We start from the raw sequence: 15,209 nt of genomic DNA on the forward strand, positions 1-15,209 counted from the left end.
ACTCGGGAGAGAATAGGTCCCTTTAAAGATCAGCAAGGCGGCCTACATGTGGAGCCACAGCAAATGAGGGAGATACTAAGCAAGTATTTTGCATCAGTGGGGAGAAGACAAAGAAGATATAGAATGTGCGGAAATAGATGGTGACATCTTGAAAAATGTCTATATTAGAGAGAGGGAGGTGCTCTATGTCTTAATGCATAAAGATGGATAAATCCCCAGGACCTGATCAGATGTACCCTAGAACTCTGTGGGAAACTAGGGAAGTGATTGCTGGGCTCCTTACTGAGATATTTGTTTCATCGATAATCACAGGTGAGGTGCTGGAAGACTGGAGGTTGGCTAACGTGGTGCCAGTGTTTAAGAAAGGTGATAAGGACAAGCCAGGGAACTATAGACCAGTGAGCCTGAGGTCGGTAGTGGGCAAGTTGTTGGAGGGAATCCTGAGGGACAGAATGTACATGTATTTGGAAAGGCAGGGACTGATTAAAGATAGTCAGCATGGCTTTATGCATGGGGAATCATGTCTCACAAACTTGATTGAGTTTTTTGAAGTAACAAAAAGGATTGATGAGGGCAGAGAGGTAGGCGTGGTCTATATGGACGTCAGTCAGACATTTGACAGGGTTCCTCATGGAAGACAGATTAGCAAGGTTAGATCTCGTGGAATACAGGGAGAACTCGCCATTTGGATACAGAACTGGCTCAAAGGTAGAAGACAGAGGGTGGTGGTGGAGGGTTGCCTTTCAGACTGGAGGCCTGTGAGCAGTGGAGTGCCATATGGATCAGTGCTGGGTCCACTACTTTTCATCATTTATATAAATGATTTGGGTGGGAACATAGGAGATATAGTTAGTAGGTTTGCTGTTGACACCAAAATTGGAAGTGCAGAGTACAGCAAAGAAGGTTACCTCAGAGTACAACAGGACCTTGATCAGATGGGCCAATGGGCTGAGGAGTGGCAAACGGAGTTTAATTTTGATAAATGTGAGGTGCTGCGTTTTGGAAAAGCAAATCAGAGCAAGACGTATATACTTAATGGTAAGGTCTTAGGGAGTGTTGCTGAACAAAGAGAGTGCAGGTTCATAGTTCGTTGAAAGCTGAGTCACAGGTAGATTGGATAGTGAAGGCAGCGTTTGGTATACTTTCCTTTATTGGTCAGAGTATTGAGTACAGGAGTTGAGAGGTCATGTTGCAGCTGTAGAGAACATTGGTTAGGCCACTTCCGGAATATTGCAGCAATTCTGGTCTCTCTTCTGTCAGAAGAATGTTATGAAACTTGAAATGGTTCAGTAAAGATTTACAAGGATGTTGCCAGGATTTCAGTAATAGGAAGAGGCTGAATAGGCTGGGGCTGTTTTCCCTGGAGCATCGGAGGCTGAGGGGTGAACTTATGAAAATTTATTGAATCACGAGGAGCACGGATAGGATAAGTTGACAAGGTCTTTTCCCTGGAGTGGGGACTCCAGAACTAGAGAGCATAGGTTTTGGATGAGGGGGGAAAATTTAAAAAGCACCTAAGGGGCAACTTTTTCATGCAGAGGGTGGTGCATGTATGGATTCAGATGTCAGATGAAGTGGTGGAGGCTGGTACAAATACAATATTAAAAAGGCATCTGGATGGGTGTATGAATAGGAACAGTTTCGAGGGATATGGACGAAGTGCTGACAGGAGGGACTAGATTAAGTTAGGATATCTGGTCAGCATGAACGAGTTCGACCAAAGTGCCTGCTTCCGGGTTGTATACCTCTGTGACACTAAATGAAGCAGTTATGGAGATCCTGAAAGTCGCAGTGAAAGAGTTTCAACTGTTGAAATTATCTAATCAGTCAATGTTCTTGCAGCCTGTGTCAACAGGAGCAGGGAACTATAGAAAAAGCAAGCTAACTGGCCATACAACACCAAGTCATACAGGCCAACATCACTTTGTCGTTTCTTGTTATGTTCAACAAGGCAGGTCACAGGTTAACATGTATATTCGCACCACTGGAATGTAAATATCACCAGCACACAAATGTTAACAAATGATAAGCTTTTTAGGAACAGTGCAAAGAGTCAATAAGAATGTTGAAGGTAGTTAGTTTTTCTGAATTCCTGTCAGCTGTGATGTGGGATTGATAAGCAGTTATAATTTTGGCTACAATTTGTCAACATGTCTCTAAGACAATGTCTGTCCTTGTTGTACCAGCAACTGTGCCTTCATATTAAGGCAAAGGTCAGTAGTGTTTCTAACTTTACATGCTAAACTAACCAAAAGTCCACAAATGGACTGCCTGAGTAGCTTTTGAATACTGACTGTCCCCTAACATGGATTTCCTGGCAGCTTAATTCAGTGCACTCAAATAGCAGTCTGCAACTAGTGGGACTATTTTTCACGGAAGGATGAAACAATATCTAGTAAGAAATTCTGTTCAATCCTTTTAACACGATGATTTGCACAATTCTACAGGTATAACTGTTATCATGATTTTAGGTATTGCTTTGACTACCTTTACACAATTTGAATTTTAAATAGCAAGGAAACCACTGCAACAACAGAAGCAATGGTTTGTCTTGCACATATCACAAACAATCAAAATGATGTCAAAATAAAAGGAGGCAGAAAGCAAACCAATATTAAAGTGGATATTTTTCTTTTGCTCGCAACTCCTGGCTTGTGGAAAAAATGCCCCTCAGACACTGAAGATAACTCAACAGGAAGATGTTGAGGTAACGTGTATCTTAAATCTGGGTGAGGGTGCAGAATTAGAAGAGTATTATTTGGGATTTCAAGGATGATTAAAGCATTTAGGGAGTAGCTCCTGAAATACCTAATTCCTTGGGAAAAAGGAATTCTCCTGATTTAGCCATTTTCCTACCTTGTGATTCACACTTCAAATACAAGTACAGATTCCTTTCCTTCTGAATTCCCAAGTCCCTCCCTACACCAGTCTTAATACAATTTCTCCTAACATCTGTCCTTCTAGCGTTACCTCCAAAGTTCATGTCTTGAAACATCCAGCTCCTTTAAAGATATGAAGGTAAGTTATGGTTATGATGGGGCAAATAAAATTCAAATAAACTTGAGCTCACTCAAGATTTATGACATGGTGTTTGACAATGATACATTTCAACATGTCTATGCAAATTGTGTTGAATTAAAGTAGTCATTAAATGCTCAAAAACTCCAGTGCTGCATATGGTTTTGTATTGCTACTAATCATTTCAGAGGGAAAGTTTATTTTGAAATGTTACACATATTTAACCCCTGTTTACTGTGATCCATTCATAAACAAAAATATATATTCAGGTTGCTTGTGTAAAAAGTTGTAGCAGCAGGACAACATTGCCAGGCTATGATAAACACGAGCTCACATGGGCAATTTTCCACACCTTCAGCTCCCAATACAACCAATTTCCCTGGAGGTAATATCAAATAGATGGTTAGTTCAGCAAGGAAAACAAGCCATCAAGTCAGCTGTACTACCCAATTATACTGGCAGAAGCCCAAGTCTAGTGTGCTTCAATTAAAATGAACAGCTTCATTTAAGAGAATCACAGAATGAGGAGGAATTTAATAAGACTGTGGAAACTTGCTAAATATTCTGGAATAGGCACTGTAATTTTTTTTAACACAATGATTAACAAAGACATAATGCTAGACTATGACCAAATAAAACAACAAATTCCAAAAACTTCAGCAATTTTTTTTTCTAACCTTTTGTACAGATACTGACCTGACCAAGCGAAGAGAGTCTTTTCGAATATTAACCAAACTGCGTAAGGTCTTCACAGGCTCATGAGCCGCTGGTGTCACATATGGAAACTGAGATTGAAGAAAAATCATATCAATACATGAATCCAGTAGTTTAAACAAAATACATAACATTCAAAACAATAAAGGACAAGCTGTTTCTTAAATGGAGGGAAACATCCAGTGTGTTCCCAAGGGGTCAGAAGGACAACCACTGGCAAGTCTGTACAATATGTTGTAATGACTTGGGCATGCAAAACATAATTGCAAAGTCAGCAGGTCACAGAAAACTCCGAATGCGAAAACAGTAAGAAATGCCCACTAAGCCAAGTACACCTTTGTCTTGGTAAGAACACTACAACTTCCTAGGTGTATCAATACAACTCCACTCTGACTTCTTTACACTTAGACTCTTGTCCCTTTGCCATAAAGGCTTATTTGCTTTCTAAACAGGCTACTAGCAAAGTACCATAGTGAGGGACTTAAGTTCAATCAGAGTTGAAGAAGCTGGGATGGTATTTTTAAAAGTAGAGATGATTAATAGAGGATTCAACATGATCGGACTGGACTCTTCCTGCTTTTGGCAACAAAGCATACCTGGGTAGCCTACCACATTGCTGGTCAGATAGCAGTATTCAAAGTTTGGGAGAAGATTTGTAGCTCGGGTGCTGGTTGTTGTGGTTCTGTTCGCCGAGCTGGGAATTTGTGTTGCAGACGTTTCGTCCCCTGTCCAGGTGACACCCTCAGTGCTTGGGAGCCTCCTGTGATCTTTCCTCCGGCATTTGTAGTAGTTTGAATCTGCCGCTTCCGGTTGTCAGTTCCAGCTGTCCGTTGCAGTGGTCGGTATATTGGGTCCAGGTCGATGTGCTTATTGATTGAATCTGTGGATGAGTGCCATGCCTCTAGGAATTCCCTGGCTGTTCTCTGTTTGGCTTGTCCTATAATAGTAGTGTTGTCCCACTCGAACTCATGTTGCTTGTCATCTGTGTGTGTGGCTACTAAGGATAGCTGGTCGTGTCGTTTCGCGGCACGGTGACACAGTGGTTAGCACTGCTGCCTCACAGCGCCGGAGACGCGGGTTCACTTCCCGCCTCAGGTAACTGACTGTGTGGAGTTTGCACGTTCTCCCCGTGTCTGCGTGGGTTTCCTCCGGGTGCTCCGGTTTCCTCCCACAGTCCAAAGATGTGCAGATCAGGTGAATTGGCCATGCTAAATTGCTCGTAGTGTAGGTAAGGGGTAGATGTAGGGGTATGGGTGGGTTGCGCTTCGGTGGGTGCGGTGTGGACTTGTTGGGCCGAAGGGCCTGTTTCCACACTGTAAAGTAATCTAATCTAAAAAAAAAAATCTAATCTAGTTGGTGTTCATGGATGCGGATCATTAGCTGTCTTCCTGTTTGTCCTATGTAGTGTTTTGTGCAGTCCTTGCATGGGATTTTGTACACTGCAATGGTTTTGCTCATGCTGGCTATCGGGTCCTTCGTTCTGGTGAGTTGTTGTCTGAGCGTAGCTGTTGGTTTGTGTGCTGTTATGAGTCCTAGTGGTCGCAGTAGTCTGGCTGTCAGTTCGGAAATGCTCCTGATGTATGGTAGTGTGGCTAGTCCTTTGGGTTGCAGCATGTCCTCGTTCTGTTGTCTTTCCCTTGGGCATCTGTTGATGAAATTGAAAACACTACACAGGACAATCAGGAAGACAGCTAACAATCCGCATCCATGAACACCAACTCGCCACGAAACGACACGACCAGCTATCCTTAGTAAACACACATGCAGATGATGAGCAACAGGAATTCGACTGGGACAACACTACTATTATAGGACAAACCAAACAGAGAACAGAGAACAGTCAGGGAATTCCTAGAGGCATGGCACTCATCCACAGATTCAATCAATAAGCACATCGACCTGGACCCAATATACCGGCCACTGCAGCAGACAGCTGGAACTGACAACCGGAAGCGGCAGATTCAAACCACTACAAATGCCGGAGGAAACAGCACAGTAGCGCTTCACAGGAGGCTCCCAAGCACTGAGGATGTCACCTAGACAGGGGACGAAACGTCTGCAACACAAATTCCCAGCTCAGCGAACAGAACCACAACAGATAACAGTACTGTTCTTAAGGCACAGCTTGAGTAGGAGCACAATCGGTTCTACTGTACAAGTCTTCACTGCCACAAAGCTTTCAGCCCTCCATAGTCATTTCTTCATGTTTACAAGTATGTCACAATCTAATCAATTTAATTCTGGTAAAGATTATATATAAAATATACCATAAGACTCAGACAAGGGACTTGGTTGTATTTTACTGAACCAAAAAACAAGAATTTCTGTGCAATTGCATTAGATGCTCATGTCTTGCTAGGAATGGTGGAACTGCCAATGCATATAGTACCACAAAGTGCAGCAGACTCATTCATATTCAGTGTTGAGCTAGTATTCAGCAGTCTTCCCGTTGTAGCTCAGGCAAGAAAGATAATTCTCAGTTTCAGTCTTGGCATGAAACTATCCCAAGTGTAATAAATTGACAATGATGCTTTTAGCTCAGACTGCAAGTTGAAAATGATAATGATTTTACCATGCCACAGTTCAGACCAAGTCCAAAGTACTACTTAAATAATTTTAAAATCAAATTGAATTAATTCTGAAATACCATACTAAGGTAAATCTTGTTTTTATATGGTATCTGGTATGACTTCAAAAATGCTTCACAGCCAATCAAACATTCAAGAATTTTAGGCACACTTGTTGAGAAAAAAAATGCAATATTCAACCAGTGTACAGAATGAACTCTCAAACAAATGTAACAAACAAACATTTGGCCTGTCTTAGTGATGTTGATTGAGGGATAAACATTGTTAGGAACTTCCATGCTCATCTCCAAAATAACAGTGGATTTTATGTATCCTACAGAGAGGAGAGGTAACATCTCCTGCAAAGACGACAGGACTTTCAGCAGTGCATAACTCCACCAGTACTACACTGGCAGTGACAACTTCAGATTTTTTTTGCTCAAGTCACTGGACTGGATCTTGAACTTATAACCAACCAACTCAGATGTGAGTGTCCTACTAATAAAACCATAGATGACTCCATAACAACTGCAGTTTCTCACTCGTGCTAACTAAACTGTCCACTAGGGGCAAGAATACACAAGGCAGTGCTGGCTGCATTGCTGCAACTGAAAAACATTAAAAGACCTCACAAGAGTGAGTGACACAAATTAAGCAGAACAAAACACAACTACTAGTTTGCACCGACTTAGGAGAACTAACGATAAAATTTCTAGAATTGGCAATAATCATCAGGGAGAGGAGCAGGAGGGAAATCATTTGAGATCCCACTCTTGATTGTGCTCTAACGACTCCTGGTGAAAAGTGCTTGTGTACAGGTATCAAGGAAGGTCTACAGCAATACCTCTACAGTTAAACAGCTCATCTTTAAGCTCATCTGAATAAAATTCAATTAACTGAAGCAAAGAGTGTAGCTGGTAATTGTAATACTGTAGTCCAACATGAATCAGCAGTGCAAGAACCAAAGAGCATTGCCTCTTTTTAAGATATAAAATTTTTCTAAATTCCCATCTATTCAAAACAGAAAGATGCCAAATCATCCAATTTTTATTAACTACCACTGAACAGGTTGGAAAATATGACATACAAAAATAATGATACTACAAAACATATGCACAGTAACAGCCAGTACTGCTGTTTTTTGTTTCTGTTTCCATTATCACTTAGTATAAACTCGTGAAATCCAGTAGTAAAGATGAAATAAAAGTCCTTCAGATATTACTGAAATTCTGTTGTCTGAAGTAAGAATGGAACGTTCATTCATCATATCAGTCATTTACACGATGAGTTTTCTGACACTTCCTGTTGTAGTTGGCAGTAAACACTAAACTTGTACACAATTACTACTCAACCTGCAAAGCGTTATAATCTCAGTAGAGACTGATAGATTTTTGAACAAAAACAAATTTCCTGGTGACAGAGGCACAGGACTGCATAACAAGATTTTACGTTTAACACATTTACAGCAACAGAAATTAAAATTAACCTTCGCTAAAAACTACTGAGTAGGCAATACACTAAACTGCAGAAAACTGCTTAACATAACCAAAAATGTTACAACATATTATGCCACACTCTCAGCAGAAATGTGGTCTTGTGTTTAAAGTTCAAAATTTCTCCTGGCTTTACAAAGATCTGTTCTTCGTTCCCATCCAAAAAATTAATCTTCGCTGATTCATCCCCACGCAGCTTTCGTACGAGATTACATTGATTTGTCTTGGCAGATTTTGTAGGATTTACCTTATTCAAATGACGCCATTTTATCTTGAATTAAAGGAGACAGTTTAAAATATAATCTTAAAAAGTCTAATGTTTGTAAGAAGTTTCTGAAAGTAGGGGAATCATTAGCTGCAACTGACACTGGGAACAAAGGAAGGAAACAAATGGCTGTCAAATTCAGCACTCTGCTTAGCTCTGCACAGAAAAGGAGTCAGTTTTTCTATTACACATTTGTACCAAGCTATCCCAAATCAGTGGTCTGAAGTTACAGGGCTCTTACTAAGAAACTATTGTTAAATAATTTATAAAACAGTTTCTACCACTTGCAATTATTCACCTACAGTTACAAGATTAACATTCATCATCAGGCACTGCCATTTCTCATTCGGTGCTGCCCAGCTCTCTCCACAGCATGCGGGATCCCATCAGATTCAAAAGATGCTGTTACATCTTCCAGAGCAGCTTTCCATTCCAGCCCCAACCATCAGCCACTCCTGTCAAAAGTCAACCATTTTCCTCAACTTCATCCATGCCCCTAGCAGCAGTTTAGGCCAAGCTGAATGGGGAGTAATCTTGATAACTGTTCAATCCCACATTCTAAACTACACAAAAAGCTTCTCCAAATATTCCTACCTCACTCCCTGATGCCACGGACGGACTTATCTACTGCTTTGGCAATAGACACTTCATCATGGCTTAACAAAGTCCATACCATAAGTTGCATTCCTCCAAAAAAAAGTCAACTTTTGACACTAGTTTCCTATCATTATGTCCTGCTTGATGACCATCATGTCTCCTTCAACACATCACTCTCACCATTCACAAGTTCTTCCACAGCCTCATCCTTCCCTATCTTTTTAACTTCTAGTTTTGAGTTCCTCATGTACCCATTATTCCTTCACTCTTGCTTTGTTTTCAACCTTCAGTCATCAAGCCTTCAGTTTTCTTAGACCCATTCAATTACTCTTCTGGAAACTTTCCACCTTAACAGTGCTGTTCCCCCATCCTGAGCCTTCTCAAACCTCTCTCTTCAACAACGCCTTCTCCTGCTATTTTGCAGTGTTTGTTTTAATTTGCATTTCTGAGCATCTTTAGGTATCTTATTACAGTAAAGATACTATACAAATGCAAACTTTTGTTGTTGTCATGAGCCTACCTTTATTAGTGTTTGGAACTGAACTAGGATGTAGGGATTTAACTTTACAGAGTAGGATAACAGGTACAGAAGTACATTTACACAATAATGCTTTCTTGGAAGAATGGTGACTCATTAGGTACACATTTCACACTGTGAAGCTAACATCAATGTTGTACTGAGCACATATTACCTGTACAGGGCGGTTTCCCAAGAAATTCAAGTCCATATTTTCACCAAACAGGTATCCCTCAGGATGTGGAGTATCAAACTTCTCCCCACCCATGAAGAAATGGCTTGCAAAGTAATTTCCTGGAATATGAAATAGTAACCTCATTATAAACAGCTCTGTAAATACAATTCTTTCAATATCAGAAAGTGCAGACAGCTGATATTTAAGATTTATTTGAACAACGAGATTACAGTATAAATTGACAGACTGACTCAAACCTACAAGATTGGCTGTTGTTGAAATAAAGACTAAATGAATCGACAACACACATCTGAGAACATCCAGCACATTTTATGTGCAACTTCGGACGCCTCACTTTGACACATCAAAAGTATTTTTAAGAGAAGTTTGCTTTTCCCCAGGACGAAGCCAAAACTTCGGACTAATATGGGAACATCCTTCACCAAATAGCAATTAAACAAGTTTGAACTTGGTCTGAATACCTGTGACAATTATACTTTATGGTCCCAAGAGCACAGACAAATTTCAAATGGCCGACAACAATGTGGTTAACTTAACTACCCTCTGAAATGATCCAGCAAGCCATTTATTTCAAAGGAGTTAGAGATAGGGAAGAAATGCTGGCTTTGCCAGTGACATCGATCATCAGCAATCACTCGCTAATGAGTATGATTGTCTCCCTAGGAATTTCAGTGTCACTGGTCCTGGGTTCGGACTGTCCCTGCATGGCTGATAAGCCCAATCCTACAGCCATATCTCCGACCACACACTCAACTAGTATTTCTGGGAAGTGGAAGTGACCCTTAATCTCGAGATCGTTACAGTGATACCATAATCTTACAAATAAATAAAAAACCTCTTCCTCACTTGTAGCTTTAAGATTTCTTCCATTCTAATTAATTAGAAGACAATTTACTAAATGTATTATACAAAACATTTCCTCACTATGATCATGTTCAACACAAAAGTCTCCCAGGAAAAAGAATTGGATCCTAAACAGCTTATTCCATGTTTCCATAAAAGGCATCATGGAATCACACAGAAGAGCCCACCAAGTTACAGAATCAAAAACTTACTCTAAATTGATACTAGTCCCAATTTCCAGCACTTGGCCTATAGCTTGGTAAGGTTTGACATTCCAAGTGCTTGGAATTATGTTTGGCATGGACTGATTGGACTGAAGGATTTGTTTTGTGTTGTAGGACTGTATGTATGCAAGTTCTTTTTAAAGGATGACATGAAATTCATTCAAATTCCCACCACCCTGCAGATGAAAGTATGTTTGCCTCAAATCCCCTCCACCTGAAAATAATGCCCCCTTGTTACTGACCCTTCAACTGAGGGGAGCAGCTGTTTTCTATCCACCTGGTCCATGCCCTCGTAATCTTATAAACCTCAATCAGGTCCCCCTCAGCGTTATCTGCTCCAAATATGCAGTACATTTCCTAAAAACATAACACAAACTTTACTGTGTCTTAATTCTGGTTAAGTGGCAACATACCACTGGAATCTCTGATATCCTATCCTTGGAATATAAAATACTGACATTGTCAATCTGAAGTGTTTGCAGAGAACGGACTAATGTTAAAGTATTTTTCCCTTGGGATTTACAACAGAAAGAGTCAAAGATTATAAACATTTGCACGTTATAGCAGATGTCAAAGCATGTTTTTGCTTGATTTCTAAGATAATCATGAATGACAATGGGTTAACTGGGCACAACACTTTTCCACTGAGCAGGAGAATACAAATTTTACTGAAAGAAATTCAGTTTCAGTGACTTGCTTTGCTTCCTTGAACACCCTGGTACCCCTTTCAGCAAAGCATCAGCATCCAGATATCTGTACATTTCTCCAGTTTCCTCATTTCCCCTCCCCCCCACCTTGTCTCAGTCAAATCCCTCGAACTCAGCAGCGCCTTCCGAACCTGCAATCTTCTTCCTGACCTCTCCGCCCCCACTCCAGCCTATCACCCTCACCTCGATCTCCTTCCACCTATCGCATTTCCAATGCGACACCCCCCCCCCCCTCCCCCCACCCACCCCCAAAGTCCCTCCTCCCTTTTATCTTAGCCTGCTGGACACTTTCCTCATCCCTGAAGAAGGGCTTATGCCCGAAACGTTGATTCTCCTGCTCCTTGGATGCTGCTTGACCTGCTGCGGTTTTCCAGCAACACATTTTCAGATCTATACATGTTCCACTACATATCAAGAATCTTATCCAACCAGCCATCTCCCCATACTTAAAGGCCCAATATATCTTCGCATGTCAACAAAACTGCTGACATGCACTAATCAATCTCCAAAAGTATCAATATTTCCCAAGTTACCTATTTTTAAGCCACAATTAAGTTTTAGCAGCATTTTAACTTATGGAATGATTAAGGGGAAATCAATACTTAAGATCCTTTCGGTTTGAAAAAGAAAGAACATTAATATAATTAAGAGAAATGTCAGAAGTTGCTATGCAACTTTACAAATCAAACAGGAGTGAGGAAGAGATTGTTGTATTACAGTATTACTTTGTTGAGACACCACCAGATTTCACAAGCATTGTCCCAAACAAACATCGTAAACTATTAAAAATAGGAGAACTGTGTTTTTATGCCAAGTATAACTTACTTTTAATGTATTAGTAGCGTTATTAATGCAGATTCAATAACTGGCCAGAAGTTGAAGCAGCTCAAAGTAAATCAAGAAATATTGGTCTGGCAGCTTGCTGATCTACTAATTGCAATAACTGGGTCATTGGCATCAATGAACAGTACAATTATTCACATTCTACTTCTCCAATTTTCCCTTTTAAACAAAGTCCTTGCAGTTCCAAATTTTTAACAAACCCCTGAAAATGGATGGGGATTCATTTAATTCATCAGTAATTACATATAATGACTTAACTCACCTGACTAGTTCAAGTTGCCAAGGGCAACTAGGAATGGGCAATAAATGCTGGTTCAGCCAGCAATGCCCACATCCCACAAATGAATAAGTTTTTTTAATTTTTTCAATTTGTTTTGCAGGGTTTTTCCCACAGCCAAGCTTGCAGATACTAAACAAATTTAAAACTACACATTAAAAGGGGTACCAAAAGACGACAAAGTTAACACAACATAGAATCTTGATATAATATAAAACATAGAAAATACAGCACAGAACAGGCCCTTTGGCTCACGATGTTGTGCCAAAATTTAATCCTAATGTAAAATATAGTAACTTAACTACACACCCCTCAACTCACTGCTATCCATGTGCATGTCCAGCAGTCTCGTAAATGTCCCCAATGACTCTGCTCCCACCACCACTGCTGGTAACACATTCCATGCATGCACATCTCTCTGCATAAAGAACCTACCTCTGAATTCTCCTTTATAACTTCCTCTGAATATCTTCTAACTAGGACTCCTTGTACCAGTCAATCCTGCCCTGGGGAAAAGTCTCTGGCTATTGACTCTATCTATTCCTCTCATTATTTTGTTCAACTTGATCAGGTCTCCTCTCTTCCTCCTCTCCAGAGAGAAAAGTCCGAGCTTATTCAACCTTTCTTCATAAGGCAAGCCCTCCAGTCCAGGCAGCATCCTGGTAAACCTTCTTTGCACCCTCTCCAAAATCTCTGTATCTTTCCTATAATAGGGCAACCAGAACTGGACACAATATTCCAAGTGTGGTCTCACCAGGGACTTGTAGAGCTGCAGCAAAACCTCGCGGCTCTTAAACTCGATCCCCTTGTTAATGAAAACCAAAACACCATATGCTTTCTTAACAACCCTAGCCACTTGGGTGGCAACTTTGAGGGATCTATGTACTTGCACACCCAGATCCATCTGTTCCTCCACACTGCCAAGAATCTTGTCTTTAATCCTACATTCAGCATTCGAGTTTGACCTTGCAAAATGCATCACTTCACATTTATCCAGCTTGAACTCCATTTGCCATTTCTCAGCCCAGCTCTACATCCTGTCTATGTCACGCTGCAGCCTGCAGTAGCCCTCTATACTATCGACGACACCTTCAACCTTTGTGTCATCTGCAAATTTGCTAACCCACCCCTCAACCTCCTCATCCAAGTCATTTATAAAAACTACAAAGAGCAGAGGCCCAAGAACAGAGCTCTGCGGAACCCCACTCACCACTGACCTCCAGGCAGCATACTTTCCATCTACAACCACTTTCTGCCTTCTGTCAGCCAGTCAATTCTGAATTCAGATAGCCAAATCTCCCTGTATCCCATACTCCCTGACTTTATGAATGAGCCTACCATGGGGAACCTTATCAAATGCCTTGCTGAAGTCCAAATGTGCCACATCCACCTTCGTCAACCTGTCTTGACACCTCCTCAAAGAACTCAATAAAGATTTATGAGGCATGACCTTCCCCTCACAAAGCCATGCTGACTGCCTTTAATCACACTATGCTTTGCCACTAGGGAAGGGTTTAAACTAGTTTGGCAGGGTGGTGGGAATCAGAGCCACATGTCTGAGAGGGGGACAATTGCAGACGGGGCAGTGACAGGATGTAGTGAATCTATCAGGAAGGTTTCCCACGTGATGAAACAAAGGGATTGGTTAAAGTATGCCTGCTTTAATGCAAGGAGTGTCCAAAATAAGAGTGACGAACTTAGAGCAGGGATCAGTACTTGGGGCTACAATGTTGTGGCCACAGTGGAGATATGGGTTTCACGGGGCAGGAATGGTGGATGTTCCAGGGTTTAGAACGTTTAAAAAGAACAAGGTGGGTGGAAAAAGAGGAGGGGGTGTAGCATTGCTAATCAGCGAGTGCATCACAGCTACAGAAACGAAGGTTGTTGAGGAAGGTTTGTCTACTGAGTCAGTACGGGAGGAAGTTAGGAACAGCAAGGGAACAGCCGCCAATTGGGGGTTTTCTACAGACCCCCTAATAGCAATAGAGAGATTAAAGATCTCATAGGCGGACAGATTCTGGAAAAATGCAGAAGTAGCAGGGTTATTGTTATGGGTGATTTCAACCTTCCTAATATCGACTGGAACCTCCTAAGTGCAGATGGCTTCGATGGAGCTGTTTTTGTCAGGTGCGTTCAGGAGGGGTTCCTTACTCAGTATGTAGACAGACCAATGAGGGGAGAGGCCATTTTGGATTTGGTGCTCTGCAACGAGCCAGGACAGGGGGCAGATCTTGCCGTGGGAGAGCACTTTGGTGAAAGTGATCACAACTGCCTCACATTTAGCATAGCCTTGGAGAGTGAAAGGAGCAGTTACTGAGGGAAGATATTTAATTGGGGAAAAGGAAATTATGAAGCTATCAGACAGGAGTTGGGAGGTAAAGACTGGGAGCAATTGTTCCACAGAAAGGGCACAGCAGACATGTGGAGACTATTTAAGGAGCAGTTGTTGCGAGTGATGCACAAATTCGTTCCTCTGAGACAGGTAAGAAGAGGTAAGATTAAAGAGCCTTGGATGACGAGAACAGAGGAACTTCTTGTCAAAAGGAAGATGGCAGCTTACGTAAGGTGGAGGGAGCAAGGATCTAGCACAGCTTTACAGGCTTACAAGCTTGTTAAAAAGGAGCTCAGAAATGGACTGAGGAGAGCCAGGAAGGGGCATGAAAAAGGCTTGGCAAGAAGGATTAGGGAGAACCCAAAGGCATTTTACTCATACATGAGGAATAAGAGAATGATCAGGGAGAAGGTAGGGCTGATCAGGGATAGTGTGGAAACAGGCTATTCGGCCCATCAAGTTCACACAACCCTCCAAACAGCATCTCACCCAAGCTCACCCCCTACCCTATCCATGCAAGCTTGCATTTCCCATGGTCAATCCACCTAACCTCCACTCTGAACTGTGGGAGCACCCAGAGGAACCCTTGCTGACATGGGGAGAACGTGCGAACTCT

The 15,209-nt window shown here is 41.5% G+C and overlaps 1 protein-coding gene across 3 annotated transcripts in view; it reads right to left on the reverse strand.

Moving 5' to 3' along the window:
* LOC140464418 (E3 ubiquitin-protein ligase MGRN1-like) overlaps positions 1–15,209 on the reverse strand; it is a 158,682-nt gene that overhangs the window by 105,599 nt on the left and 37,874 nt on the right. For all 3 annotated transcript variants that reach the window (XM_072559443.1, XM_072559441.1, XM_072559444.1), the window contains exons 2-3: positions 9,347–9,465; positions 3,715–3,803 (exon numbers count right to left, since the gene is read on the reverse strand). In XM_072559443.1, the coding sequence (XP_072415544.1) occupies positions 3,715–3,803; positions 9,347–9,465 (208 nt within the window). The remainder of the gene's footprint in view (positions 1–3,714; positions 3,804–9,346; positions 9,466–15,209) is intronic.

This window comes from Chiloscyllium punctatum, chromosome 40 (assembly GCF_047496795.1).
Source record: "Chiloscyllium punctatum isolate Juve2018m chromosome 40, sChiPun1.3, whole genome shotgun sequence".
Classification (NCBI taxonomy): Eukaryota; Metazoa; Chordata; class Chondrichthyes; order Orectolobiformes; family Hemiscylliidae; genus Chiloscyllium; species Chiloscyllium punctatum.